The 27,631-nt window shown below is 56.4% G+C and overlaps 10 protein-coding genes across 10 annotated transcripts; 3 read left to right on the plus strand and 7 right to left on the minus strand.

Moving 5' to 3' along the window:
• Positions 1 to 86: 86 nt before the first annotated feature.
• Positions 87 to 2,208, minus strand: B0H64DRAFT_202910 (uncharacterized protein). The gene is made up of 4 exons (XM_062799287.1): positions 2,004 to 2,208; positions 1,080 to 1,946; positions 438 to 947; positions 87 to 376 (listed from the first exon to the last, which is right to left on the minus strand). The coding sequence occupies exons 1-4, from the start codon at positions 2,113 to 2,115 to the stop codon at positions 228 to 230; spliced, it is 1,638 nt and encodes a 545-aa protein (XP_062656409.1). The 5' UTR covers positions 2,116 to 2,208; the 3' UTR covers positions 87 to 227.
• A 696-nt stretch (positions 2,209 to 2,904) lies between these two features.
• On the plus strand, positions 2,905 to 4,111 carry B0H64DRAFT_403044 (RmlC-like cupin domain-containing protein). Its single transcript, XM_062804276.1, has 4 exons — positions 2,905 to 3,166; positions 3,222 to 3,561; positions 3,625 to 3,678; positions 3,762 to 4,111. The coding sequence occupies exons 2-4, from the start codon at positions 3,345 to 3,347 to the stop codon at positions 4,010 to 4,012; spliced, it is 522 nt and encodes a 173-aa protein (XP_062656410.1). The 5' UTR covers positions 2,905 to 3,166; positions 3,222 to 3,344; the 3' UTR covers positions 4,013 to 4,111.
• Positions 4,112 to 4,781: 670 nt separating this feature from the next.
• On the minus strand, positions 4,782 to 6,386 carry B0H64DRAFT_418812 (uncharacterized protein; the record flags this gene model as incomplete). Its single annotated transcript, XM_062805344.1, has 1 exon — positions 4,782 to 6,386. The coding sequence occupies one exon, from the start codon at positions 6,384 to 6,386 to the stop codon at positions 4,782 to 4,784; it is 1,605 nt and encodes a 534-aa protein (XP_062656411.1).
• A 1,538-nt stretch (positions 6,387 to 7,924) lies between these two features.
• B0H64DRAFT_434202 (uncharacterized protein) lies at positions 7,925 to 9,990 on the plus strand. The gene has a single exon (XM_062806077.1). The coding sequence runs from the start codon at positions 8,126 to 8,128 to the stop codon at positions 9,551 to 9,553; it is 1,428 nt and encodes a 475-aa protein (XP_062656412.1). The 5' UTR covers positions 7,925 to 8,125; the 3' UTR covers positions 9,554 to 9,990.
• On the minus strand, positions 9,808 to 12,033 carry B0H64DRAFT_418813 (uncharacterized protein; the record flags this gene model as incomplete). The annotated part of the gene is made up of 3 exons (XM_062805345.1): positions 9,808 to 10,119; positions 10,159 to 11,903; positions 11,970 to 12,033. 3 exons carry the CDS (start codon positions 12,031 to 12,033, stop codon positions 9,808 to 9,810), a joined length of 2,121 nt encoding a protein of 706 aa, XP_062656413.1.
• Positions 12,034 to 12,583: 550 nt separating this feature from the next.
• B0H64DRAFT_327699 (uncharacterized protein) lies at positions 12,584 to 14,455 on the minus strand (the record flags this gene model as incomplete). The annotated part of the gene is made up of 2 exons (XM_062800796.1): positions 12,584 to 12,955; positions 13,007 to 14,455. 2 exons carry the CDS (start codon positions 14,453 to 14,455, stop codon positions 12,584 to 12,586), a joined length of 1,821 nt encoding a protein of 606 aa, XP_062656414.1.
• Positions 14,456 to 15,689: 1,234 nt separating this feature from the next.
• B0H64DRAFT_434204 (uncharacterized protein) lies at positions 15,690 to 17,197 on the minus strand (the record flags this gene model as incomplete). Its single annotated transcript, XM_062806078.1, has 2 exons — positions 16,149 to 17,197; positions 15,690 to 16,042 (listed from the first exon to the last, which is right to left on the minus strand). Exons 1-2 carry the CDS (start codon positions 16,972 to 16,974, stop codon positions 15,690 to 15,692), a joined length of 1,179 nt encoding a protein of 392 aa, XP_062656415.1. The 5' UTR covers positions 16,975 to 17,197.
• A 734-nt stretch (positions 17,198 to 17,931) lies between these two features.
• B0H64DRAFT_202963 (uncharacterized protein) lies at positions 17,932 to 19,303 on the minus strand. Its single transcript, XM_062799288.1, has one exon. The coding sequence runs from the start codon at positions 19,106 to 19,108 to the stop codon at positions 18,209 to 18,211; it is 900 nt and encodes a 299-aa protein (XP_062656416.1). The 5' UTR covers positions 19,109 to 19,303; the 3' UTR covers positions 17,932 to 18,208.
• Positions 19,304 to 19,453: 150 nt separating this feature from the next.
• On the plus strand, positions 19,454 to 21,881 carry B0H64DRAFT_345043 (P-loop containing nucleoside triphosphate hydrolase protein). The gene is made up of 3 exons (XM_062801307.1): positions 19,454 to 19,934; positions 19,983 to 20,055; positions 20,112 to 21,881. Exons 1-3 carry the CDS (start codon positions 19,891 to 19,893, stop codon positions 21,672 to 21,674), a joined length of 1,680 nt encoding a protein of 559 aa, XP_062656417.1. The 5' UTR covers positions 19,454 to 19,890; the 3' UTR covers positions 21,675 to 21,881.
• Positions 21,882 to 24,439: 2,558 nt separating this feature from the next.
• Positions 24,440 to 27,401, minus strand: B0H64DRAFT_363144 (uncharacterized protein; the record flags this gene model as incomplete). Its single annotated transcript, XM_062801790.1, has 3 exons — positions 26,887 to 27,401; positions 26,612 to 26,830; positions 24,440 to 26,564 (listed from the first exon to the last, which is right to left on the minus strand). Exons 1-3 carry the CDS (start codon positions 27,273 to 27,275, stop codon positions 24,440 to 24,442), a joined length of 2,733 nt encoding a protein of 910 aa, XP_062656418.1. The 5' UTR covers positions 27,276 to 27,401.
• Positions 27,402 to 27,631: the final 230 nt, after the last annotated feature.

Raw genomic sequence — 27,631 nt, forward strand, 5'->3', positions numbered from 1 at the left:
TAAAGTCGGGCCCATTATTACCAAGTGGCTCATGCCACCATGTACACGCCAGAGAAACAAGCACACCCGTGCCGATGACGCTATGCCCCAAACCAAAACAAGATATCCAACCTTGAAGCCAGATACTGGCCCCTAAGCCAAATGCGCCACTTGCCCACGTAACCTGTTGAACCCACGTTGCCACAAGCCCACGAGCACCCCATTATCGTCCACATTCCCACGGCCGATCATACCGACGTGCCAGCGTCGTGATCACCGGGAACGATGAACTTGTCAATATCCACCCGCATCAAGTAGCTAATATGCCCCAACGACAACCAGTTATGCGCCAAAAGGTTAGGCGTCACCAAGAACAGCTCGCCGTCCGCGTACGTGTCTACATCATCGTCAGTCAAGCACGGGTGAGGAAGGGGAGAAGACCACATCTCCAAACTCACCATTCTGAAACCCCGTATTCGCGATATGCGCCCTGCTCTTCACCACCCTCGCACCCGTGAACGGGTCCTTGGTCTCCTCGCGCACAAACCCGGCCTCACCGAGGTCGTCAACCACAAAGGTGTGCTCGCCGCGCGGCACATTGACGTCGCCGGTCAGCTTGACAGCCTCTAGCCGTCCGCGGTAGACTTGGGCGTCGCGCTGGCGGGCGGCGTAGTCGTCGTCGGACTCGCCGTCGCGGCGCGCGACGCTCGCCGGGTCGAAGGCGTCCTCGGCCGCCGGGTCGTCGTCCGGCTGGTTGATCCACACGAACTCGCAGCCGTGCCCGCCGTAGTCGCCGACGAAGATGCCGCGGAAGGGCTTGGTGGCCGTGGGCGTGTACTGGGCCGGGTCGAGGGTCGAGTAGGTCGCGACCTCCTCGCCGAGCTTGGCGATGGTGGGGAGCCCGAAGTAGCGGGGTGTGGCCCCGGCCTGTTCGCTGCGGAAATGGGCTCCGAATGTGCCGGCCTCGACTGGGGGGCGGGTTGGGTTAGCAAACCCGAACTGGTTTGGGGAGGGTATAAAGAGAGAGTTGGCATCGACTTGGCGGGGGGGATGGCATGGGTGTAGTGGGTGTATCGGGAACAAGAGCCAAAGGAACATACCTATGGGCTGCTCAAACTGCTGCACCATGAGCCACTTGTGGATGCGAAATGCCTTATCGTAAACCTCGCGCCGCGAACGAGCGCGGTCTTTGAGCCGCAGGGTCATGGGCTGTGCCAGGCCGGCGCCTAGTACGCGGTGGTCACTGGCGATCAACGGCGACGGCCAGACATGGTTATGGGGAAAGCGGGGGCTCGCGCGGGCCGCGAGATCGTCAGGTGAAAGGCAGCGCGCATAGCTGAAGCTATTCTTAACGCTGCTCGTGGGAGACGGTTCCATGAGAACCTCGGATCGGAAGCCAGTCCTCCCCCGAGTATCTTCATCTTGGCAGGCCGACCCGCTGCTACTGCTGCTAGAGCCGGATTCATAGGCATTTGCGGGATCGGTAGAATGGGGGCGTCCTGACAGGCGGAAGGCCGGGAGCTGGTGGTGAAGATGGAGTGAGGGGCTGAAGCCAGATACGATGCTCGGCCCTGGCGCATGCCATGTGTGGAAACTGGTGTTTACGTTCTGGCAAAGGAGCTGATAGCCCTCGATGGTGCCTTCCCGCTGGTTGTAGCGGGTGATAATGATGCGCCCGGGGAGGCCAGTGTCGGAGAACCAAAACTTATATTTTGGAACAAACCAGTGCGGGTCGTGGGCCGAGTATAGCTCGCGGAAGTTGGTGTAAGGGTGAGAGGAGGTAATATCTTGTCCCGGTACGTTTTCCTGCACGTGCCGTCGCCAGAGTCGATCGTCTGTGCTATGGAGATACAAGACGCGGCATGTTCCCGAGATGCGGCCTAGGTCATCCGGGGCGAGGTACGAAAGGATGCTGGCGAGTATCTCGGCGGGGAGGGTAGCGAGGGAACATGCGCCAGGCTCGGAGTCTGCAGGCGCGCAAGCAGTTAGTTATCCAGCGCTCTACGTCTGAGGTTCTAGCGCACCCACATGACGCCCTTGCTTTCGACCTGGTCTTCTCGTCGGAAAGGCCGTGGTCGTCGTTGAGTGGAGTATTATCGTGTGTGTTGTCATCCATTGATCGATCCACAAACCCATGTTTCTCGTCAAGAGCACCAGGGTGGTGACGGAGGATCGACACAGGGGGTCCGTAGCGATCAAAGCTGCACTCTGCCATCGTCGGTCGTGGTCATTTGCGTTGCTGGGAGAAATGGGTTGCGTCGCTGGGAAGTATCTATATTTATCGCTGCCGTTGGATACGTTGCAAGTTCACCACGCTGGTTGATGTTGTACGCGCATAATTGGGGGCGATGCCAGACTTCGATCGTCATGATCAGAAAGAAGGGCGGCTCGGGCGGGCAGCTTGGCGGGGCACGAGTCGCCCGTCCGAACTGCGTACTGTGGTACGAAGGGTGTACTGCATGTACAGATGATGTCGCACCCCACGTCAGTTGCATTGTCTCAAGTGCCGGGAGAGGCACAGTACATCGTACCTAAGAGGTAACGGTCACGGTATTCACACCTCCATACGAAATTAGCGACGTGCCACATTCCCAAATCTTGGTAATTAGCGACCGGAACACACCTACACAGCTTGGTGCGTGGTACGCACAGCTGCCCAGGCAAACTCGAACCAAGCCGCTCTGGAGCGATTCGTCAATGCAACACCAGGGCTGAGACAAACTGGGCTGCACTGCAGATGCTTACGCACGCGTTTTCGCATGTAATTTAACTATCGAGTTATGCATGTCGACTCACCTCGCCCCGCACTGTACAATTTCCCGATGCTGGCTGTGGGGCGATGAATCTCGGGCGCCTTGTGGGCCGTCTCCACTCAATGGAACAGGCGCCTGGGGGCCCAGTTGTCCTCGGCCCGCGCCGAACTGCGCCTTTCTGACATTTTGTCCAGACGTACATAGATTTCGCCATCAGGTCGACGACGTTGACTTCGGTATCGCTTGCTCATAATTTCCGACCCAGCCAATAAACTTTACCTGTCACGAGGTTTCTTCCCAAAAGAAACGCGAGCTTTTTCGCAATCTAGCCGGGCTGCGCAAGACGGTCGGTGTTGGCTTTGGGTAACTTGGCAGAAAACGCTGGCACATCCATGATCCATCTACCAGGTTTCCTTGGGTACCTTCCTACCTAGGTATTCCTTTCATTATTTCCAAGTTGTCGGAGTCCATGTGTAACGTATCGGACAGTTATATACCGAAACCGGCCACGATAGATCTGTCTTCGGCAAGACGGCCGCCCGTCACTCCTATCAGCCCTTTCTTACCTTATCACCCAGATTTCACCGTTTTATCTCCCGGCCTCGCTTACGGATGCCTTTCCCAGGCAGATATCTGAGCAAGATGGCATCCCTAATACCGTTGATCGAAGACATCCTCCCAATGATCCTACCGGCATCGGTCGCCGTCACAAAAGCCGCAGATATCTTACCGCCTGATACCCAAGCCGGCGGAGACGGGGATAGACCCGAGGTTCGCATCATTCGCAGGAATGCAGTGATCGACAAAACAGACAAGATGTGCACATCAAGTAAGCAAGAAACTGTCACATTTTTGAATCCTATCCCTTGGAGATACGAACCCCTTTTCACAGTCCTCATCGTAAAACCAAACTCCTCCTCGACAGTGCATCACCACGGCGAACAAGGTACGTGTGTCTCAGAATCCCTGCCATATTCGGAAGGCGAGATCCGGCCAATCATCAACCTACCCTTCTTAACCCGGTGTAAGAAACCATCATCTACACAGTATCGGGACAGGGCTCGCTCCTCTCGCAGCCGAAAGGGGACGACGAGGAGCCGGAGCGGCATGAGCTCGGCCCGGGCGATTTCGCCTTCATCCCCGCTTGGACCGAGCACCAAGCAGTAAACAACTCGGAGACCGACTTTCATTTGGTGATTATCCGTACCGGAGGCCGCCCGGTTGAGGTCGACCTCACTGGCTGGGGCGGCCCGCAGGTGGAGGATGTTGCCAAACGATGACGAGTCTTTTGCGCCCAGCGCCTACAATGCCCAATTTAAGATATCCCGTAGGACGGCACACTTGCTCTCCGAATCTATCAAATATAGTGGCTCAGATGCGTCGTGGAGGGAGACTTGTAAATTCAAAGCCTACATCATGACGATGCCGTGAACGTAGATTGACCCCATTCAGCCGATGGTGTGGGCCAAGGACCCTAAGCCACCCCCTCTAGCAAACCAGAACCCATATTAACAAAACGTTATTATCACGATCGACCTCGCACCAAAGTCCGCGAGCCTATCCGCAGCCGCCGGGAATCTCACCGCCACTACCTGCATCGCACAGCAGGACGGCGGTTATCTCCCGGCTGACTCAGCGGCAGCCAAACCTCAACCCCAAGCCGGGGACGCGAACCTCCGAGTCCCCCAACCACGTGCCAACCAGCCCCCTTCGGAAACTACCACCTAACGTACAGTCAAATCCGGAATCTGTATGTACACCGCTCGCACGCGTCCTGTAACCGCCCGTCACACGCCATCACATTCCACCGCCACCCCATCACCACCCCGTCACCACCCAGCGACAGCCGGCACCCCAGCCCAGTCGTCGGCACCCGGCACCCGGCACCCGATCCGGCAGCAACCGGAGTCCGGCACCCCGGCAACCCTCCAGGCCGCGCACCGTCCAGTCCCCAGCCCAGCCCAGCCCAGCACCGTCCAGTACATACCGTCCCTAGCCCAGCCCCAAGCCCAGCACCGTCCCCAACCCAACCCAACCCCAGCCCCAGCATTAAACCCCCGCCTGCCCAGCTTGCGCGGCGCGCACCCCGTCCGCCAGCAGGGCCAGCAAGTCGGCCGTGCGCTCCGTGGCCGCGCGGCTGCTCCCCACTCCCCCGGCAGCACCGCCTCCTCCGGCGCCGCCGCCCATGCTGCTGCCGCGGTGGTAGAAGGCCTGCACCCTGCCCAGGTGGAGCTGCAGGTCGCGCTCGGCGGCGGCCATGGCCTGGCGTAAGGTCTGCGGCTGCGTCGTGCCGGTTTGGGAGGTGGTTTGTTGATGGTGTTGGAGGGTGGCGATTTGGTGGGTGAGTTTGTCGAGGCGGGTGGTTTGGGCTTGGATGAGGGCTTCGAGGTTGCGGGTGGTTTCGGGTTGGGTGCATGTGGTGGTTGTTGAGGGGGTGGGGGGGTTGGTTTTGAGGTGGGAGACGTCGGTTTGGAGGGCGGTGAGGGCGGCTTGCAAGTTTTGTTGTTCGGTTGAGAAGCCCGAGATCTCTTCTTGCATGGAACCCAGGTTGTCGACGATGTAGTGCATCGATTCCATCATGGTGCTGATGGCGCCGGTCGCTGTGGCCATTTCCTTTTTCAGTTCAATCATGTCCTTCCCGAGTTCACTTGGGGGAACAGCAGTTGGGGCGGTTGGGTTCGCCGGAGCAGCGGCTACCTTGCTCTTGCTCTCGGCCTCGGCCAGCTGCTTTTCCAGGCTCGCGATGCGTGTTTTCAGCGCCGAGTTGTCATCTACACCGGCCGGGCTTCGGGCAGTGAGCGATGGAGCCGAGGGACTAGGAGCATTCTCTCTATCAGTTGTAACATTGGGTTTGGGGGGGAGCTGCGCCGCCCGCGCCGCCCGCGCCGACATAGTCGAGCTGGCTGGCCCCTCGTTTCCCAAGGTCGAAACGGTTGGTCGAACCCCAGGTTGCGCTGGCAGCGTCGGGTGAGCTGGTTGGGCTGGTCGCGACGCGGCTGGCCGTGGGGGGCTTCTCGTCGGCTGAATCTTCGGTAGCTCATCAAGAGCGCCATGCCTGTCGGGCTCTAGCCGAGGCTGGTGGCGAACGTCATGGTCGAAACGCCTAGATTTAGAGCTAGGACCGATCGGCGGAGAGGCGGAGCGTTTGCGTCCAAACTGTGGCGGCCAGTGCCTTTCAGTTTCTCTCGGGCTTTCGGCTTTGGCCGAAGGAGAAAGCAGTCCACGGGGCGCCGTGTCGAATTTCGGGTCATATAAAGGCGGTCGCCCGCTTACCGGCACCTTGGCGGCGTTGACGTATTTCTTTTCCTGGGTCTTGAAGAAGGAATCGGCGACCTTGTGGACTTCGGGGTCGGACAGCATACGGGGTTGTGAGCCCTGGCTGTCGAGAAAATCGATCCAGTCATCGGCGGCGCGTGCCGTGTCAGGCACATCCCTTGATGGTCTGGTACGCTGCGCCCTCCGGGCCTCGGTCAGGATTTCAGCCGTCACTCTGGCGATGGTAGCGCTGGTGTTGAAACCCCGACCGATGGCGACCCAAAGCGTGTCCTGGCCATAGAACTTTCTACAATGTAGAAGGGCACGAAACAGCACATAAATGTTGTTCCCGTATCGAATCTCGCGCCTCTTACTGGCGTCATCGACGGTTTCCCACATAGAGTGGAACTCATCCGTGTACCAGCTGGTGTGAAACGCACAAGCCCATGACTGGTTAAACCTCTGCTCTTTTTGTATATTAAAGCAAAAGCCGTATAGTAGGATGGGCTCGACCTTGGGTGGTGGCGCCATTCTGACGACTCTTGTTGGCGAGACCGTGTCACGGGTCCCCGCGACGATGATCGATTCGCGACCGTCGCGTCACCGTTTCGCGACTACTTTTCAACTTGATACCGCGAAAGCTTGGGTTCTTTCGGTTGGTACGCTTGCGATAAAGGGCGGTAACTGATTTGGCCTCATGAATTAGCAATATGCTAGTTAGAGACCAAAACCGAGGTGATGAAAACTTGAGGTTGATTTTATCGTGAGGTCACCTTTGCAAGCCTGTGCTCCTTTTTTTGCTTTTCGTGTCAGTGGGGCTTTTTTTCGAGTCGGTCGGCCGATTAGCGCGACTGTGAGTGGCTGCATGGGTTGAGATGTCGCGGCTGGAGACGAGGCTGCCGTCTGCAATCAAACGGTAGAAGGAGAAACAGAATTTTAAATGGCAAAAGTTCTCAGGCCACGATGCCACGAGTTGAAACCACACAAAGAAATCAGATTTCAAAGGTCGAGCTGCCGCGGTTTCGCCTTCCCTGCGGTGACGAAAACAGGCAACTACTTGGGGTACAGTGCGGTACCACCAACCACATACTGTCCTGGCAGCCAAGTTGCCAACACTCCCACCATGACGCTCACACAGTTCAGATGAAAAGTAAGACTCAATAGACCTTTCAACTTGGATATCTTCCGTTGGGCTGGTAACTCCGTTGCAGAATGTCCGCCTGACTGGTTAAAGCTAGGGAAGGCATTCCCTGATTTTATCATCTATCCCACCGCGACTCGGTGAGCGAGAGTCTAGCCCTTCCTCAATACGAATGCGGCTATTGTCTTCATTTCATGTGTGGTTATTTGAAACAGTAACTACTTACTACCTGAGGAGTAAAATAATGTCCAAAGAAGTCTCATACCTAAGGTAGGTACATAAAACTCCAAGTCTAGGTAGTGTGCGTTGGCGATATGGCACTTCTCCTGCGCCCTTTCTCCCCTGGCATTGTCATCATCCCCCATTTGTAAAGTAATCCCCCCTGGTGACTCGTGAATGTTGGGGAGTTGAGACCATAAGTTCCATGGTTGCTGAACCGAATGTGACTAGTTCTTTGAGTTTGAAGACAACTATCAAAGGCCTCTTCCAACTCACGGGGTATTATCAATACTCTTTTGTGCGCCTTATCCAGTGATTCAATGGTACCTCATGGCTATTACTGCTTTAACGGGCTTAGGATAGGTGTCAACATCGCTTCACCTGCTGACCCGGGCCCTTGGTAACTCGAATCATGGTACCAGCACCCCGTGGTTTCTGATCTTTGTCGTTCCTACCTGAGGAGTCTCGCATCCACTGTCGTCAGTTCCGATGGGTGAACCTTTCCTCTTAAGATGGTGTGCGTTGACGGACGTGGTTTCCCGCATAACTTACCTACACGCGACTGTGCGTGTATCCCCCTTATTCGCGTACTCCTTTAGTTGCGTACTGGCCTTGAAAACCCAGTGACTACTCAGAAAGTGCAGGCGACGGCAGTTATGGACGACCAACAATAATAACCAACAATTCATCACCACCAACCAACACGGCATCCGTCGTAGTATCTACCAAGAACAGTCCTAGATACTTCTAGTCAACCACGGCAAACCTAGCCAACACCATGTCTGACGACTCTACTACCGCGCCCGGCGATACCACAACCCCAGGCGTTACCGCTCAGCCCGACGGAACCACTATCCCTGGCGAGGCCACCCTCCTCTCCATCCTAGCTAACGACAACCCCACGCCTGGCAATACCACACAACCCGACGGGAGCATTCAACCCAACAGAGCCACCCAGCCCGATGAGACAGGCCTAACCGACGAGGCCATTATTCCCAACGAGACCGCCCTCCCCCAAGAGACCGCCCAACCCGACGAGGCGACCCCCACCGAGGAGACCACCATGGCCGAGGAGGTTACCATGCCCGGCAACACCACCGAGCCCCACGAACCCACCGTGGCCGACGAAGCCATCATGTCACGAGCAAGCGGCACGCCGGAAGAATCCACCATGCGCCACCAGACCGACACCACCGCCCTGGCCGAAGGGACCACCCTCCCCCAAGAGACCACCCCGACCGCCGACGGCACATTCCCCCACTTCCAGCGCTTCCCCCCCGAGATCCGCGCCATGATCTGGGAAGCCTGCCTGCCGCGGCGACTGATCCCGCTCAGCACACTGGTCGTGGGGCACGACTACCGCAACACCAACACCAACACCAACACCAACACCAACACCAACACCAACACCAACACCAACACCAACACCAACACCAACACCGCCGGCACCAACACCACCGCAACCGACCGCCACGAGCCGGTCGTGACGAGCCGCGCCGTCGCGGTGCTGCTGAACAAGGTGCTCGCACGAGGTTGCCGGATCGCGCAGGCGTGCCGGGAGTCGCGCGCGGTAGCGCTGCTGCTGCGCGAGCCGGTCGAGGCCCTGGGCCTGGCGTGGCTGGGCCGCGGCGGGTGGATCGACCGCCGCACCGACACGCTGCTGCTCGACTGCGACGTGTTCCGCATGCACCGCGACCTCTGGCTCGAGCTGCGCGCCAAGTTGGTCGCGGGGCCCGGGGTGGGTGCCCGTCGCGTGCGGATTGCGCTGTGTGGGCACATGATCGGCTGGTATAGGCCTGAGACGGCCTCCGAGGGGCCGGCGGCGGAAGCGGCGGCGCGCTGGCGGATTTGCCAGAGGTCGTGGCCGGTGCTGATGGGCCATTGGTACCTGAACTCGAGGCAGGATATGGCGCAGAGGGGGGCAATGTTTGGGCTTTTCGACGAGGAGCGCCATGCGCTTCTTGATGTGCGCGACGACGTGCGGGGGGAACAGCTACGGCGGCTTGAGGAGCTGCGGGTGCCGGGTTCGCCCCACGAAGGCGATCGGCAGACTGTGGATGAGACGTTTGCCCGTTGGAAGCAAGAGCTGGATCGCCACCTGGTTCTGAGCCGGGCGCTGGGTTTTGAGGGGATTGACGAGGAGTGGCGGCGGGATGGGACAGGGCCGTACCCGGTGATTCAGGTGATGAGGGACGGGATGCTGTGAGATGGGTATGGTGAGGTTGCGGGCAGAGAGTTGCCATTGCATGAGTTGGACCGGGGGTTGACACTATCCGTAATGATAATATAATATACGAGAGCCTCCTCGTTTCCCCTCAGACTCGTTGATAACAAAGTAAAAGAATCAAGGAGAAGGAATACAAGAAATATATAACAAAGAAGAAAAGCTATCCAGACTTCCTCCATCCAAATCCCATGATCTCGCTCACACATCAGGTCTTATTCGTCCGACGACAACCTTCACACATCCGCAGCATCGGCTTCCTCATCCAAGAACCCCAACCCACTGTCATACTTTCTCCTCTTCCCGGTCCTCCCAGACAGACTCGCCACATCATCCGAGTCACTCAACGACCTCCCAACCTTACTCTCACCCAGCGGCGCTACCACCTCACTTTCATCCTCCCCACCCCCCCGGTTCCCACTCAAGAACCCCTCCCCCATCCTCAACACCTTCTCCAACTCCCCCCTCATCCCCCTGACAACCTCCTCCGCCCTCCCCCTCTCTCTCACACCCACCTCCCCCAACCTCCTATTCTCCGCCCTCAACCTCTCCACCACCCCCCTTGCCTCCCCCAACTCCCCCCCAACCCTCTCCACCTCCCCCTCCAGCTCCACCACCCTCGCATCCCTCTCCGCCAGCGCCGCCCCATGCGCCCTCTCCAGCACCCCCCTCTCCTCCCCATGCTTAACCACAAGCGCGTCCATCTCCGCCTGCAGCCCCTCCATCCGCGCCTGCGCGGCAGCAAGCTGCCCCTCCAGCTCGGCCACCACAACCGCGTGCGCGGCATTCTCGCTCTCAGCAGCCGCACGCGCTGCGGCAAGGTCTGTCTCGAGGCGCGCGGTGAGCGATTCCAGGTCCGCGACGTCGCGGGTGTGGGCTTGCGCGGCGTCGGCGAGGTGGGCGTCCAGCGCGGCGATGTGCGCGTCTTTGGTGTGGACGGTGTGTTCTGTCGTGGTGAGTTGGGAACTGAGGCTGTCGGTGGCGGCGACGCGGGCGCGGAGCTGGCTGCGTAAGGAGATGATGAGGGCGTGGTACTCGTCGATGGTGTCGGTTGCGTCGCGGAACTTGTGGGTGAGGTCGCGGAGGTGGGTGAGGGTGAGGGTGAGGACCTCCAAGCCGGCGCCGGTTAGCGGGAGGGGGGTTTCGCCGGGCGTGAGGTATTCGAGTTCGAGGCGGGCGGTGCGGAGGGAGGCGCGCAGGGATTCGAGGACTTCGAAGCCGTCGGCGCCGGGGAAGCCGAGGGTTTTGAGGGAGGAGTCGAGCGCGGTGAGGGCTGCGGTGCGGTCGGAGAGGGTTTGGAGGACGGTGGTGAGGTGGGTTTCGATGTCTGGGTCCTCTGTGGATGGTTCGTCGGATGAGGTTTGGGGGAGAATCGGGGTGAGCTTGTCTGACAGCCGGGAGGTCAAGGCGGAGTAGGACTCGAGTGTGGTTGTCAGTTTGGCGACCTCGAGCCGCAGTAGCCCTAGCTCTTCTTCTAGGTGCTGCTTTTCTGGGTCTGGCAGCGAGGTTTGAATGGCCGTACTTGAGCGCGGCGTGGGCAAATGTCGGCAAGGAGTCTCGGGGGTTTTCGGTTCGGGGCTTGTGGCTGGAGGCGTTGGGAACGCTGCGCACATTCGTCTGGTGGGAGTGCTGCACGCCAGTTCTGCCCTTGTGGACTCGCCGAACTCCGCCCCGGAATCCTCGACGTCTAACTCCATAAAATTGTCGGAATAAGGATCGCGGGCAGCGCTGGTCCACCCAACAGGTGGGCTGCTCGGCACTTCCTGGACCCCCGACCGACTAGCCAACTGCCTCTTCAGTGAAGCAACCTGTTGCTCTAGGTCCCACACACGCTCCGTATCGAGCACTACCGTCTCATCATGCAACCGCTCGATTTCCCCATCCTTCTCGGCCAACTCGGTCCTCAGCCGCTCAATCTCAGCCTTGGTCTCCTCCGCCCGCCGCCTCTTCTCGGTTGATATGGTGTTCATCTCCTCGCTCAGGCCATTGCGCCGGATGCGGCGCTTGACACGGCCATCCAGAACTTGGCGGAGGGGGAGGAAGTGGACTTCGCCGCCAAACGGAGAGCCCTGTGAGTCTAAGCCCGGAATGCCGTTGCCGTTTGATGGAAACAGGCGGGCCGGAGTGGAACGTCGACGTGGTGTCCGACTGCCGGAAAGAGAGGTTCGTTGTATCATAGGTGTCAACCCTGTTGAGGATTGGTATTTTTTCCCAGCCAGATCCGGGCCCGGGTCTGAGAACCGAACGCGCCCCTTCCTGGATTTTGGCGTGTTCATAGCCAGGTTCCCGCGTGCGGGCCGCTTAGGTGAGGCGCATGGTGTTTGCTTGGGACCTGGACTGCCCGAATTCTTGTCACTGGTGCCAGTATTGGATAATGTGCGCTGTTGAACTTGTTGACTCGGATTGCGCCGTGTGCGCCGCAGCGCGATGGGGAGCTCTGAAGTCTCTGAGCCGCCCTCCATCATTTCTACCTTCCACAACAAAACCGAGACAAGCCAGAGATAGAGAGTTTCGAGGCTAGGTACCTTCTGAACGTTTAATGGTAAATCGAAAAATTAAATTGCTGGTCGGGCATCAAATTGATGTGGTTTTCGCAGGCAGCAATGTCCATGCTCCACACGTGGACCTGCATGACTGGACTGGGGTGTTTATTTACTTGACTTCAATCTCCAGCCAATTAAACACGGTACCTTCAATCTTGCTGCCCGAAGCCCCTGAGCCTGGACCAACCACCACAGACAAATAACAACGGAAAACATTTACCTGCAAAGGATGCGACCTTGTATTACGCAGAATAGCTCAAAGCTATTGCTTTCAACGTTTCACTCACGGGCCGTCACGTACCTACCTTGAATGCTGAAACTCGGTACCTCTATTTGTCTCTATTCTTGTTTATTCACTCATTGTTACTTATTCAATACCTCTTTACCTTCCATTTTATTAACGACGCCATAGTTTGCTCCTCGTGGCCGTTGAGCAGTTTAACTTAGGTAGTAGGTAGTCCACTAGTCCTTACTCCACGATAGCCAGCACCTTGACCTCTGGCACTCTGCCGGTGTGCACTGCACGGTTCTGAGGAGAATCCACTCCGCGAGCTGTCCAAGCCTCAATAAACCGATCCGAAGTTCCATCAAGCCCCCCGCCAGTCGCGTCCGTCCTCAAACGAGAGCGGAGTCTTCTCTGGTGTCCGTCCATGCGTTGAGACAGGTGACGCGCAAAACTAAATACGTTTTCCATCCAGGGACCGCCGTCAGGATACTGCCAAAAGCCGTCCACGCCGCCAGCTTCTAGAGAACGATTGACAGGTTCGCGTACCTCGACGTAGATACAGCCATTCCCTTGGAATGTCTGCCTTCCTGGCGGGATGCTGGCACCGGGCCTCAGCTTGATGCCACGGTCGATGATGTATAACGTCCACAGACGCGGCGTTGTCACCGGCCAGAATTCGCCGACCGCTCCGGCCTCATCGCACCACCCGCGCTCGTGCAGGCGCCGGTTTTCATCTCTCGCAAAACAGATGGTGCCTTGGGCTGTTTCATCGTATCTCCATGGGTAGTAGCTTGAATAGATCTTGTCACCGAAGTACCACCAGTCCGCACATATGTTGTTGTAGAAGGCTAACGTATCGCCGTTGAAGTCGGCAAGGCAGGCGTAAAGCGGGTGATCTTTGCCATTGCCTTCACGGCGTATCGCGGCGTACACCTTTTCCACTATGGGAAAGGCCTGACGGAAAGCCTCCAAGTCGAATGTCTCGAGCCGCTCTTCCCTTGGCCACCATCTGTTGACATGATACCACGTCAAGTTGTCCTTTGTCAACCGGCCTCCATATCGCCACCCGTTGCTCCATGGTGAATCGCAATCGTATATGATCGACAGGCTATTATTGGTGCACGTCCCCTCCTTGATTGCCACAACAAGATGTCTAATTTTGCAGTACTTCAGCCAGCCCTTGACTTCTTGCTTCTGCCCGTCCGAGAGGTGTGCAAACTCTGGGGTTTCCAGCACACTACAGAGCAAGCAGACCTGGTGAGTCAGCTGTCTCTCAGGGGACGTTGTCTCCCGGAATGCCTCGAGCCAATCAAGGTATCTCCTACGTCCCACCCTCGTCTTATAGCACTCAAAACACATGTTTCTGAACTGCTCCTTGTCAAATTCAACGGCAAGTCGACGGACCTCCACCAGGCGGCTGCTGTAATAGCCCGCGGAAACAAGCCCTGAACTCAAAGCCAAGGATGGGTTCTCGTCATCGATTGGCTCCCAACCTTTATGGGTGAGATCATAGTGGCTGCCTGCTACAAAGGGGCAATCTAGCCATAGAATGTCAACCATTGGGTTAAAGGGGACGGGGAAGGTCCCGTGTGGCGCCCTTGAGCTGATGGCCAGGTCCGATAATGATGAGCACACGGGCTTTTGCTCGTCTTGTGAACGCGGTGTGTTCATGGCAAAGATGATCGAGGGAGTTTGGCTCTCGTCAGTTTCCCACGGGTATTGAGTGTTGGGGTCAGCAGCAGCGCGACTCAGGTTCTCAACTTCATTCTTTACTTGATCATCAAGCATTTCTTTAAACACTTGGCGTGCGCCTACGCACGCAGTCGCCGTCTCTGTGGCGGTGTGGTAGTGTACAGAGCGCCGGCCCATTTCGGGACGGGGCAGCAAGAACGTCAACGTCTCGCCTTGTTTTTTTATCACGTTGATGTGCTCTGGGTCATGCACCGTTTCCGGGTTCCCCACAGCCCGACCTTGCTTTTCGAGCCAGTGTTCAGGGGGGAAAGGGTAAAGCCCGACCGGCTGCACGCAGGGCAAAGTGTGCACCATAGTGAATTTCCAAATGTCATCTTGGATTTGTTGCGGCAGTCTCGAGAACTGGGGAAATGCGATTACCATCTTAAAATGTAATGTACTGAGTAACGCACCTATGTCTTGGTATTCGTGGTAGGTGGGTTCTTGTTCCGGAATTGAAGCAGATCGGGGGTTTGCAGGACGGCGAGTTTAAGATACCGCTAAGAACCCATGATATCGAGGTTTTTGATATACTTACTCTCAGAAGAACGGTTCTAGAGAAAGAAAAAACGATTTGCACGGAACTATTTAATACACAGTCGCCATTGAAGTTTTACAAGTTCACCTTTGGCCAGGTGCCTAAGATCCTTACACGGGGTTGAATCAGGTCGGGATCGAGGAGACAAACAAGGAAGCTGAGAGGGGAACAGAGTAGTTAATTATCAAGACTCGGGAACTCTATGCCTGGTAAGAGGCTGGTCTGAGAAGGGGTTGAGACTTTGTGATTGCCAGGGGTTAGTTTCCAGATCCGCCCAGTTCCTACCCCGTTACTTACTACCTACTTACTAGGTACCTACGGTGGCGACATGGAAGAGATCCTAATGCTAGATTCTATAATAGTAGGGACCACCTCGGGGCATGGTGCATACAGACCCCTTGATTATCCGGCTGACCCACGGAACTAGTAATGAAGGCACAAAGGCCAGAGACCGTTACATTGTTTCAAATCTAAAGAATTGCCGCAGCACCCAAATGTGTTCTTCTAGCCACCGAGCTACATACAATGAAATCCACTTCCCGTCTAGTTTTCTCTCAGATGATAAATGAGCAAGCTATCGTTCAGTCATCCCCTTGACCGAAACCCTGGGTCAACGATGCAACTCGAGCGCTTCTACACTTACAACTCAAGTTTTATGTCCTGAGGTCGTCATTGATATCTTGATTAGTATCATCTGCCAGTACGGTTTGTTGGGACTTGATCAATTTAACTCCTATCGCGGTGTGAATATCACTAATTGTCACAGTCCAATGCGAAAAGCCCTTTGCCCAACCTCTGTATACATGTATGCCGCGTGTGGAGAGTTCGGCAGAGCAACGCCCAAATGTAACGCCCCTGGACCTCGGATGAACGTGAGAAAAGGAAAAAAAGATTACCCCAGTGCTTTTGTAATAACCACCTCTCCTGCACCGCAATCGTGAATCGCAGCCCTTCCGCAAACCTTGTAACCCAGCACCCGTTCAACGCTCTGTCCCCACCCCGGCACGCCCATCTCCCCCTTTACTCTCTTAACGAAACCCAACCCCCAAACCGCATCCCCCCCCTCCCACAAAAAGAAAATCACCCCGCCACCTCCCCCCCACATTCACGAATCTTATCCCGCGGCACCGCCAGCAGCACATGAAACCCCAGCGCATCCCTCTCCGCCCTTCCGAGGCGGTACGTCCTCGCGTACGCCCGCTGGATCTCCGACCGCAGGTGAGGGGAGGAATCCAGGCGGAAGTAGCCGTGCAGGCTGGCCAGCGTGTCGCGGATCTCGCGCAGCTCGGACCGCGAGGGGAAGCGCCCCCGCGTGAAGTTGGCGTCCTTGCCGTTGCTGGCTGAGTTGGGCATGAGCTCGTCGAGGAGTGGGATGTAGGACATGCCGACGCCGGTGAAGGGCTGGATGTGCGTGTGGTGGTGTCGTTCGGGCCCTGTGGTTGGGGTTGTGGTTAGGCTCGGCTACGGGGTTTTGTTGAGGATGGGGGTGTATGGGGAGGGGGGGTTAGAAGGGTGAAGAAGGGGGGGGGGGGGACTTACAGGTAAAGTAGTTCTTGAGGTAGGTTTCGGCTTCGTCCTGCTTTGCGAAGCCGGGATGGAAGGGGCGGAGGATGATATAGAACTCGCGTAGCTTGGGAAAGCTTTTCAGGAGGCCAGCTAGTTCCTTGGGGCACATAAGCCAGGCGTTAATATTTGAGGAGTGGCTCGAGTGTTCCTCGTCGTCGCGGTCGGCGCAGCGAAAGTTGCCCATCATGTCATGACAGGAGTAGTGCTTGCCAGTCAAACAGATGCCGACCTGTTCGGTGTTTTCAAACTGTTTTGCGACGCTGCCGCTGTCAAACACTCTCTCTTGCCAATTCAATATTTGGTGATCGTCGTGGAAGTATCCAAACGCCGGGGTCGTGCTTCTGGGGAAGTCGAGAACAACAAGGTCCGTCGCCCCGTTGATGTGGGCGTTCAACAGCGTGAAAGGCAACCGTTGAAATCGGTTCCTTTTCCTTAGCGTCAACTCATGGCGCACCGCTGCGGCTGCCGAGGGATTGACGGTGGAAAGTGCGCCATACATCCGATAGCCCGATTTGTCTTTTTCTTTGGTCATTGGGGAGAAGGACAACCTCCATGTTCCGCTCGGGACATCATCGACACGGCCAACTTTGAGGACATGGAACTGGGGGTCGCCGCTCATAACTTCGCGGAAGATTTTCCATTGGATTTCGGCAGGAAGGTAGTTGAACCTTGGGAACCGTGGGCCTTGCTCGGGTTGCGGGGAAGCCGTTTGACGGCTCCTGGGTGCCGGTTTGGGTTTCTTGCTCTTCTTCGCCTCGGGTTTCTTGCCCTTCTGCGCCCCGGGTCGTGTGCGAGTCATGACTGTGGTGGAAGACTTGATCCGAGTCGAAATATGGGAGCGTTGGGGTTGGTCGACCAAAGAATAGAGGCCAAGATGAGAATTGTGGAATGGGAAATAAGTTCACACCCTCTCTAAAGGCCGCTCGTGGATTGGTATAGAAATAGAGAGGATGGAACGAGATGGAATGTTGGGTGATCAGGAAAGGAGGAAGCAACTGTGAAATCCTTGAATATTTGAGAATAAATATGCACTGACTGACGCAACTGTGTGAGCCGTAGCAAACTGTGCCATAGAGGAAGAAGATACCGCGCAAAGGCGGCAAATGGAAATGTTCCTTGAGGAGGCTGTGCTCTTAAATTTCATGGGGTTCTGGCGATAGCGTCAGGTTTGGGCTTTGTTTTGCCGGGCTTGGCTGATCTTTGTTTACTCGGCGGTTGAGCAACGTACCGGCACGATTTGGCAACGGCTGGAACAATGTGATTGAACTCGGGAGACCTTCCTGAACATGTGTGGCCGTAACAAGTCCCTTTCCAATCCGGTAGGTAAGGATTTCGCAAAGAAACCGGATGTGGAAAGGGAGTCGGACGAACTTCGCGTTCTTTGTCCACGTTTACAGCAATTGGAAAAGACGCTCCTGGGTGAGGTACTAATATTCCATCCCGCGCTATAGTAACCGTATGTAACCTTTGTAGGTCCATCACCCAAATATGGGGTGAGTACACCTTGAGATTCCACTGCGTTCATTGAGGTGAGCAAAGAAGACAAGAAAAATTAGTGTTTGTAATATGCATCTCATCTCTCACACCCGAGATGTCGAGTGCGTATCATGTTCGTCGTGTCGTCCCACGCCGAATTAACTCTTTTTTTTGCAACCCACTTGGGTTGTGGGTTTGCTGACCCAGCCTGTGTCTTCCCGAAGGCGTTGCGCGTGGATAATAGGACACCGTCTAACGGAAGCTCCCCTCACAACTGACCAGATTGTCAACTAGTGGCACCCCGTCCCTTTCTGGTTCTTGGCCCCCGTTCTATGTGCCCCATCTTGAGATGGATGAGGTGACACATGCCCGGCAACTTTGAACTTTTTGGGTGCTCGGGAAGGGCTTGATGTTGTTGTCGCGATTGCCACGCAATGGTGGTTTATGGCGCGAGCCTGTGGGTGTCGAACGGTGGACCGTAGCAGCCTTCATCGTGGAATTTGTGGTTCGAATTGCGGACGATATCGCTGTGTCGCCGGACTGGCCAATTACTAACCTCAGTCCGGCGTGTTGCTGTCCCCTGGGGTTGGCAGGCCATGCCCAGGCGGATCATATCCCCATTTCTCAAACTCTCGTTGCCGCAGGAAACTCTCAACCCTGCCCTCTCGGTCCAGCCGAACTCTTTGGTTTCGTCGCTCCCGCAGCTCCTGGCTGATGGCGGCGTGCTTCTGGTCCTGCATGTCGAGTAATCTGACCGAATTTGTGCCAGCCCTTGTCATATGGCTCCACGTGCCGATAATCAGGAAAACTGAAATGATGGTCATGAAGCCGAGGTTTGAGGTAAACACTTCTTCCTGTTTCTCGCCGCCCCCGTTCCGCTGCTGGTGCCACTCTTCCCAGTCCTCCCACGTTGCGTTCATGCTGGGGTTACCGGGCTCGTGCCTCCACTTGCGGTCCGCTTCCCGATGCTGGGTTTGTGAGTCTGTCTGATTTGCCCAACCAAAGCCGTAAAGATCGTACATCCGCTTCTTTTGTGGGTTGCTGAGGATTTCGTTGGCGGCTACGACGAGGCGGTATCGTTCGAGTTTCGTCAGATGTGAAATACCGTCGTCCGGAGCATGGTGCTGACGGTCGGGATGGTAAAGCTTCGCAAGCCGGAAATACCGGGCTTTGGTGTAGGAACAATCCCGTGGAAGCCCGAGTACCTCGTAGGGGGTGGGATTCGCAGACGTTGGCCATTTCAACTGATCGCCACTATTGTGCTTGTCGCCCTGCTGTCCACCATGCACGGATGCGTATGACTGCCGTTGCCGCGGGTAGCTCGAGCTGGGCGTGGCGGTTGAGGGACCCTGTGGCCGGAATGTTGCCGGTATCGAGGTCGAGTGTTGGGTGGCGCAGAACGCGGAGACCACGCCACTGCGCGGGCAGAGGACCCTCGTTCGTTTATTAAGAAGCATTGTTCTGTTAGATTGGGTCGGTCATGTTTGTAACAATTGATAACATCGTGTCGGCGTTACGTCGAGAAATGAACCCGGATGGGGAGTGTCGACTCGGAGTTCGGTCGAGTTTGCTGGTGAGTTAGCAGTTGAGGACTCGGGAGTTGCTGGGAAGGTCGAAGCGCCCGTGGAGTACGAACATTGTGTGACGGGACTCCGGGACTGCCTGCCCATGAAGGTCCCCGCTGGTCCCCTCACCCCAATTGGACCCCACTATAGAAAGCAGGGGTCTATCACGTGACACTCGAACCCCGAGGTTCACCTCAACTTTTTGGCAAGAGCGCAAAAAGACGGTTCAGCCCTGCTGCTACTTCACCTTCCCCGCCGCCGACTCGAAGAACATTAAAGAAAATCACTGCACCAACAATTTCACCAATTTCCACCGAAAAGCAAAAAACGACTCCTGCTTCCCGAAGACGCCCTCCCACGAACTGACCCCAACTCCATCCCACGAACGCACAAACCCCTTAGGGCCAACCACCACTCTGTTACCCAACCGATCTCCTCGATTTCCACAACTCCCAAGCTTCGATATCCTCCTTCGAACAGGGTTCCATTGCGTCTCGCGCCCGTGCTTGACCGGTATCGCACACCTCCATCCCTGAGGATCAATTCTCCCCCCCTTCTCCGATCGCGTTTGGTGATTTGCCCACCAATTTTCGAAATCCCAACATTACCGCACTGTTGCGCACTCTCGGTTGCGCATTCCCCACGGCCTCCGATCAACCCCAACAACAACCACAATGACAGACAGCCTCATCGACAAGCTCAAGGCCTCCACTCTAAAGTTTGTGGCCGTCACCCCACCTGTTCTTAGAGCGAACTGACAGACCAGCGATGGCTCGGGCCCTGAGGACTGGAAGATGAACCTAAGGCTTCCTGCGAAGGACACGAGGCAACAGACAGAGGTAGGTGACTCTCGTGCTCTTGGAATGCCTACCTGTTCTAACTCTACCGTGCCCAGGACGTGACCAACACGAAGGGCTTGGACTTTGAGGACTTTGGTCTCAAGCGTGACCTGCTTATGGGCATCTTCGAGGCTGGGTTCGAGAAGCCATCCCCCATTCAAGAAGAGAGCATACCGGTAGCTCTCACCGGTCGCGACATTCTCGCGCGCGCCAAAAACGGCACCGGCAAGACCGCCGCTTTCGTCATCCCCGCCCTGGAAAAGATCAACCCCAAGGTTTCCAAGATCCAATGTCTCATCCTCGTCCCGACTCGCGAACTGGCAATGCAGACATCCCAGGTGTGCAAGACGCTCGGAAAACATCTCGGTATCAACGTCATGGTCACAACAGGTGGAACTGGGCTTCGGGACGATATTGTCCGGTTGCAGGATCCCGTCCATATTGTGGTCGGAACCCCCGGAAGAATCCTCGACTTGGCTGGCAAGCAAGTTGCGGACCTCAGCGAATGCCCTATGTTCATCATGGATGAAGCCGACAAACTACTTTCTGTGGAGTTCACGCCCGTTATTGAGCAGCTTCTGAGGTTCCACCCCAAGGACCGCCAGGTCATGCTCTTCTCCGCCACCTTCCCCATCTCGGTCAAGGATTTCTCGGACAAGAACATGACCAGCCCTTACGAGATCAACCTCATGGACGAACTTACCCTGCGCGGAATTACACAATACTACGCCTATGTCGAGGAGAAGCAGAAGGTCCACTGTCTCAACACTCTCTTCTCCAAGCTACAGATCAACCAGTCCATCATCTTCTGCAACTCGACCAACCGCGTCGAGCTTCTTGCCAAGAAGATCACCGAACTCGGCTACTCATGTTTTTACAGCCATGCTAAGATGGCCCAGCAGGCTCGTAACCGCGTGTTCCACGACTTCCGCAACGGCGTCTGCCGTAACCTCGTCTGCTCCGATCTTTTGACCCGCGGCATCGACATCCAGGCGGTGAACGTTGTCATCAATTTCGATTTCCCGAAGAATGCCGAGACGTACCTTCACCGCATTGGCCGCTCCGGTCGGTATGGCCATCTTGGTCTGGCTATCAACCTGATCAACTGGGACGATCGGTTCAACCTGTACAACATTGAGCGCGACCTCGGCACCGAGATCCAACCGATTCCCCAGACCATTGACAAGAGCCTTTACGTGTACGAGAATCCCGAGAGCATCCCTCGGCCGATCTCCAACTTCAAGGCTGGTTCGACCCCGCAGCAGCAGTTCCCCCAGCAGCAGTTCCCGCAACAGCAGTTCCCCCAGCAACTCCAAACCCAACAACAAGACCAACAACAGCTGCTGCCACAACAGCAGCAGCAACCGCAGAACCCGCCGGTGGAGTCGCAGTCCCCAGTACCGCAACCGGGCGACTGGCAAGGACAGGGCCGTCAGAACGGTTCTGGCCCTCAAGGCCGCGGAGGGTTCCAGGGTCACCGCGGGCCCTCTGGTGGCCACCGTGGTGGGCGTTCCCGCGGCTTCCAGCAAGGACAAGGTGGACGCCAGAACTACGGTGGCCACCGCGGCGGTCGTCCGCAGGGCCAGAGTCAGCCCGCGTCTCCTGCTCAGCAAGCCTAACTTTCCTTCTTCCGCATCTCTCAGGGGTGTTGGGAGGAGGCGGCGCTAGGAGTCAGGGGGCTGTGTCTTATTTTGTCTGTTTCGGATTGTACATATTGCTCGTTCTTTTTCCCCCCCCACACGCATCCCTTCCGATAGGGAGTAGCCGGTTATCCAATCCGCCCGGCTCCGATTCTTATGAAATCTTTTCGACAGCCGCCAGTCGCTGGAGAACGTTCCTCTCGGGGGTTTTCATGGGAGCGAGCAGCCTCATCGCCGGCGGCATCGACTGTATCATACCTCTAATTTCTCCGCAGCTCTCGCCTGATCTTCGACGTCCATCTCTTACGATCGATACAATCGATATCCGTCTTTTCAGCATCGCTTGAATGCTGTAGACGGCGAAAGATTTCACTAAACTGCGCATGGGCTTCCAGATCTTCACTACTTATGGAGCATGCCCCAGCTGCCGCATTTATGCTGCGCTCATTTGCCCTCCTTGGGCCTCATCTTACGAACATCCCTAGCAGGCCTTCACGATCTGGCCTCGTGTGATGCAATCACCATGGATTGGTTGGGGATACAGCTGGGCGACTCCAGGATGCCACGTCTCCTCCCTCCTAAAAAACGAATGGCACGGAAACGAACGAGGCGCGGATGGCATGGTTAGGAGTCTCTTGGGCTCTTTAGTGAATGGGCGGGCTTTCCTTTGACGACGGAGTCTGGGGTTTTGGGGAGAATCAGGGATTCATATAAACGGCGTTTATGGGTGCTGTCATTTGGCACAGGGGTTTGTTTGCGGCTTTTATCGAGGCATTTTCTATCTGTCTCTGGCTGGTGGCTGGCGCATGGGTGGAGGGGAAGGGGACACGGGCGCGTCACTTTTCTTTCTGGTATCTGGTATCTTGCTGCCGGTACCCCACGGCAAGGTCGTGGAGCCGGTCCAACGAACGAGGGTTTGTGGGAGCGTGGGTGGCTGGCCATCGGCCCATGGAGTGGTGTTGGTGGGCTGGAGAAGGTCGGACCTCACGGCTTGAGTGATGCCCTGGTGGTGAATGGGTGGCCACAATCACGGTCAATGGGCGGCGTTGGTACGTGGAGGGAAGGAGTTGACGGTGGTTTGCGATGCTAGGAAACTGATCTCGGATTTGCGCTGCTGACGGAATCATCGTCCGGGACGGTGTCTTGTCCGACTGGACGGAACCAGCGCGCTCAAGAACGAAACAACGGGGACGAGTGGCGACTGGCGCCCACCGCTTTAGCCTTTGTCCGGCGAGCGGAATAGGCGTACGGCTACGACCGTAACCACGACTTTTTGGAACCTGACGCTCCGACGCAGTTCAGGGCAATTCCACTACCAAAAAAAAACAACACCTGATGGACCTCTTCAAAAGATGTCTTGCTTTTCCACGATCACTGCGACAACGATCACTGCGGCTCAAACTGGCCACTTGCATGAGAGCAGAACGCGGGATACGTGGACAAGCAGGGCGGCATCCATATAAAAATCATCAAAACAAAAAAAAAGCTTTTTTTTCTGGAGGACAGAGCATCGGGGACTCGACGGCCTTGGCACTGGGCAAGCTGTCGGCCTCCGCACAAGATAGACAATTGCAAGATCCTCTTCTCCCTCCGCATAATGTTCCACTTGTTAGGAAGATGATGATGCCGGTGTTCCTCTTTTTTCTTTTTCGGTGCATTCGTTGCTGATAACACCAGCGTAGAACTGATGTTCGGGGTGTTCGGTGAACCGGAATCCAGGTGGGTTTGCTACGTATGAAGTGAAACCCTAGTAGCCATTTGCACGTGCTTTGACTGGTGGAAAGTGGTGTTGCGGGAGATGTTGATGGTTCAGGGGTAACAAAACATTGGGGGTGGAGGGGATTCAGGGGTCACGTCGAGTTGACCCTAACCCTTCTTCCACCTCGCCGTGCGAACGGGATGTGAGTTTTGTTTGTCAATATCCTCTGCCTGAATACACCCAAGAGACTGTTTATTGTATAATTTAGCTTCCGCTCCCCAGTTTTACTTTGTTAATGCGGTGGTTCAAGCAACAGGCATGATCATCCTCTCCTTTGAGGCAAAACGTGGGGATGATACCTAAGACAACACTCTTTTCTACTAGTCCTATCACTTATGGTTCGAGTAAATTGACTGCCGTAGTCGGTTAGGTCCAATGAAGGAAAGCTTCCAAATATTATCCTCCAAGTAGAAGGAGCAGCGTTCCAGCTAACCATCGCCGTGTAGGCGTCCTACATGCACCAAGATCCACCCGCCTCAGTTCTAGCCCGAAATTATTGCACACAAGTCTATGAACAATTATCTAATGTTCAGAGAACGATAGCTGGAGGCCACGGCATGTTATATTCCTGGGAATGAACCAGTCAAAATGAACGGACAGGGAACGACGAAGATTAGGGCCGGAGGCTCAACCCATCAAGGCGCGGTGAGGGTTGATACTGTGACAGATGAAGTCCCGTTTAAAGAATACTCCGATATTGACGAAGGTGTGCATCAGATGCCCTTTCAAAAATGGTCAATTTTGGAAAAACGGCAGCTATTGAGTTCGCAGAGGTTGCGGAAAGGATCCAACAACCGCAAGAATAGAAAGCAAAGTAGAAATAACCTGCGTAGTTGGGAACAAGGACGTGTAGTACTGGGAATACACCATAACCAACTGAAAGAAACCAAGAGAGATTGGAAAGTAAACCGCGGACCAAGAAAGCGCAACAATACCCCGGGCTATCTGAACAACCACCCCCCCCCCCCTCTTCCCTTCCCACTCCTCACCCCCCCAACCCCCTCCTCGCCCTCACCCTCCCAATCTCCTCATCCACCACATCCACCCACGCCACCTCGCTCCCCACCCCCAACTCAAACCTCTCCTCCCCACCCACCCCGACAACGTCCCCAACCTCATACACCCCCACGCCCCCCACCGCATCCCCAACCACCAACAGTTTTCCATCAGCAGAAAACTCAAACACCGTCACACCCCTTAACCCGCCCTCCAGCTGCCCGAACGACGCGAACCCGGCGGACCGCGCCGCGTCGGGCCACCGCCACACCTCGGCCGCGCTGGCCACGTCGATGATGCCGAACACGCCGCCGGAGGCGTCGCAGTAGGCGACGCGCGCGCAGTCGGAGGATATGGCGGCTTGGGCGCCCGCGGGGATGGTGAAGAGGCGGGTGGAGTTGGTGGGGAGGTCCCAGGTTAGGACGAGGCGGTCGGGGGCGGGGGTGCTGCTGCTGGGGTCTGGATGGGGGTGGGGTGGTTTGGGTTTGGGGGTGGTGAAGGGGAAGGTGGAGGAGCGGGGGACGGTGGGGGTGGTGGTGCTGCTGGGACTGGTGAGCGGGGTGGTGGTGTCGCCGGTGGAGGCGGGGATCCAGATTGAGACGGCGGTGCTGCCGTGCGAGGCCAGGCTGGCGGGTAGGGCGGACTGTAGGGCTGGGTAGCCCGGTACGCAGACGCGGTAGGGCTTGTGTCGTTCCTCGTCGGGGAGGGAGCTGTAGGATTGTTCCGGGGTTTGAGCGTGGAGCTTGTTGTCGGAGACGGGCTTCATGTGCCAGGCGATGAGGATGGTGGAGTTGGGACGGGGAGGGTCGCCCGGCCGGGGACCGGCGGCGGCGATGAGGATGGGTGAGTCAGAGCTGTAGGCGAGCTCCGGGAATTTGGGGACGAAGGGCAGGTTGGACTTGAGGAGCTCGATGGAGTGGTTGGGATCCACGCGGAAAGGGGTTTTTGTATTCGGGAGACGGGAGAGAAAGAAGCGGTCGATGCGGTCGTACTTGGGACGGTAAACGGCCAGTCCGGCGTAGTCATTGTGGAAAGCATCCCGTTGACTCGCTGCCCACCGGTGCGCTTCATCAATGACTTGTATCTTCTTGGCGCCGCTCCCGCCCTTCGCAAAGTTCCAAATCTCAAGCGTGAGCCCGAAGTGGGTGGTGATCCCGATAAGAGTGGCGTTCTCGGATAGAATGGCGTGGCTGCGGATGAAGTACTCGCGGGACCGCACTCGGGGTTGCACATATGATGTGATCTTGATCGTCCCATGTAGTGCGTTCTTGGAGATGGACCATATCTTGACGAGCTTGTTGCTGTGTTTCGTGGCCACATAACTTGAAGTCGGCGAGGTGTCGATGTGGAGTACCTCAGAACCTCTGCTTTTGTCTGTGAGGTGCCGTTTGGGAGTGACCGTAATGCCCGGTTGATTCGGATTCGGCCTTGCTGGAGCTGGCACAATGAACTGGCCCGCGGAGGTGGGGGCGTTGATCCAGGTCCGGCGGTATTCAGGTGGCGGTGACGATGGGAACGGCGATGGAGCAATGGGAGCAGACGCGCTCAGCGGTTCAAACCCAGGACTGATCGAACCAGATCGGTACTCGGATACCGGAGTCATGTTGAACGAAGCACGAGGGATAGAGCCACTGCTACTTCCTCCCGAGCCACGGGAGGCAAAGGATCTTACACGGCCGTCCTGATGAAAGTATCCCTCTTTTGCGTCTTGGGGTCGGTCTTGCGAGTAAGTACTTGTAGGAGACTCCAACTCCATATTCCCAGGGGACATTGGTGGTTCCGATCTCATGGAGACTGAACCACCGTGCTTCCAACCTGGCTGGGTTAGTGGTGGTGGGAGAGACCTCTGAGGAATCGGCAAAGGGCGCCCTTCCCTTCCTGGCAATGTGGGCGATTCCGGGAGGCCTGGTGATGCGTTCCGATCCTCCTGCAAAGGGCTCAATGACGAAGGCTCCTCAGTGTAGTACGATAACAGGGTGCCGTTGTTTGGTTGGGACCAGGATAAACCAGTATCGTCATGTGTTCTCCAGCTGCCGCCCGAGTTGCGTACATCGTGGTTGATGTGGGTGGTTTGTGTCCCAGGTTCAAAGTTCCCCTTCTCGTCGGCGAGAGTTCTACCTGTTGTCAGTTTTATTCAACAACTAGGCGAGGTCAGAAGTACATTATCTTGGTTCCGCTGTCTTGGCTACTACGGTTTGTGAGACCGACTGGAGATTGTATGCAATCTGATATGACGTCGAGGTACGGGGATATCACTACTTTGGTATCGTGGTAGCTAGGTTGTGTGGGTGACGGTTCGGCATGGAGACGCTGCACTTCGGAGTTGATCTTGTCTCTAATTGCGTCGGCATCCGCTAGGTTACCGTCCGGCCAAGCCGCTCTGTCAAACCGAAGACGTTAGGACTTTGAGAACTCGAGGAGTAGGGGCTTGATTACAAGCTCGCCACGTCGAGGGCCAAGGTGAGCGCTTCTCGGAACCTGGTCAGGTTGGACCGGCAGCTCAAGATCTCGACCCTGCCGAGATCGATCCATCTTGTGGGTTCGGAGCATCTCGCGAGGATGGTGTCGATGTGTATCAACGTATTCCCGCAGCTCTCGAGCACTAGCAGCATCTGCGCCTGAAGCACTAACGGTATGCCAGGCTCGTCTCTCAGCAGCTCCAAGATCAACCGCAGGTCGGATAAATCACGAGTGACGGCAGCAAGGTCAGCATGGGCAACGCGCACGGAACGGATGAAGCGGGTGATGATGGCCGAGGTTGACGATATGCCCGAGAGGAGGTACTCGATCGGCCTGGCGATTGTGGGCATCTGAGCTCGATCCATGATCGACTATTGACCATTCGCCTACTGCAGACTCAGAGTTGACGTCGGACGAACTCGATCAGGTTTGCTTCGAAGACGCCACTTGTACTGCCTGCAGCGTGATCGCGGCGATCAGGAACGCAATGCATTCGAAACTGGGAGCTGGGACATGCATGGCTTTGAGCACGCAAACGAGGAGCTCAGCTCTTACTCGATCCGGGGTACCACGTGTGAGTCCTAGACATGGCGAGCAAACAAAAAGGACAGCGGTGCGGGGTCTCGTCTTATCATGTCCTTCTTTATCCCACGCCCACCAGGCGCCACGAGACAAAGACTTCCATCTATTGGTAGAGATAAATGCTTGGCTGGAAAGGGAT

Source organism: Chaetomium fimeti, assembly GCF_033439085.1.
Source record: "Chaetomium fimeti strain CBS 168.71 chromosome Unknown B0H64scaffold_6, whole genome shotgun sequence".
Classification (NCBI taxonomy): domain Eukaryota; kingdom Fungi; phylum Ascomycota; class Sordariomycetes; order Sordariales; family Chaetomiaceae; genus Chaetomium; species Chaetomium fimeti.

What these genes read in the sequence shown, in the direction of transcription:
- B0H64DRAFT_345043 (XM_062801307.1), top strand. Translation starts at nt 19,891, where the DNA reads ATGACAGACAGCCTCATCGACAAGCTCAAGGCCTCCACTCTAAA. An exon ending in CTCAAGGCCTCCACTCTAAA is followed by an intron (nt 19,935 to 19,982) that starts GTTTGTGGCCGT and finishes CTGACAGACCAG; the next exon opens with CGATGGCTCGGGCCCTGAGG. An exon ending in ACACGAGGCAACAGACAGAG is followed by an intron (nt 20,056 to 20,111) that starts GTAGGTGACTCT and finishes TACCGTGCCCAG; the next exon opens with GACGTGACCAACACGAAGGG.
- B0H64DRAFT_202910 (XM_062799287.1), bottom strand. Translation starts at nt 2,115, where the DNA reads ATGGGTTTGTGGATCGATCAATGGATGACAACACACACGATAATACTC. An exon ending in AAAGCAAGGGCGTCATGTGG is followed by an intron (nt 1,947 to 2,003) that starts GTGCGCTAGAAC and finishes GCGCGCCTGCAG; the next exon opens with ACTCCGAGCCTGGCGCATGT. An exon ending in GAATACGGGGTTTCAGAATG is followed by an intron (nt 377 to 437) that starts GTGAGTTTGGAG and finishes ACGATGATGTAG; the next exon opens with ACACGTACGCGGACGGCGAG.
- B0H64DRAFT_434202 (XM_062806077.1), top strand. Translation starts at nt 8,126, where the DNA reads ATGTCTGACGACTCTACTACCGCGCCCGGCGATACCACAACCCCAGGC.
- B0H64DRAFT_403044 (XM_062804276.1), top strand. Translation starts at nt 3,345, where the DNA reads ATGCCTTTCCCAGGCAGATATCTGAGCAAGATGGCATCCCTAATACCG. An exon ending in AGACAAGATGTGCACATCAA is followed by an intron (nt 3,562 to 3,624) that starts GTAAGCAAGAAA and finishes CCCTTTTCACAG; the next exon opens with TCCTCATCGTAAAACCAAAC. An exon ending in GCATCACCACGGCGAACAAG is followed by an intron (nt 3,679 to 3,761) that starts GTACGTGTGTCT and finishes ACCCGGTGTAAG; the next exon opens with AAACCATCATCTACACAGTA.
- B0H64DRAFT_202963 (XM_062799288.1), bottom strand. Translation starts at nt 19,108, where the DNA reads ATGCTTCTTAATAAACGAACGAGGGTCCTCTGCCCGCGCAGTGGCGTG.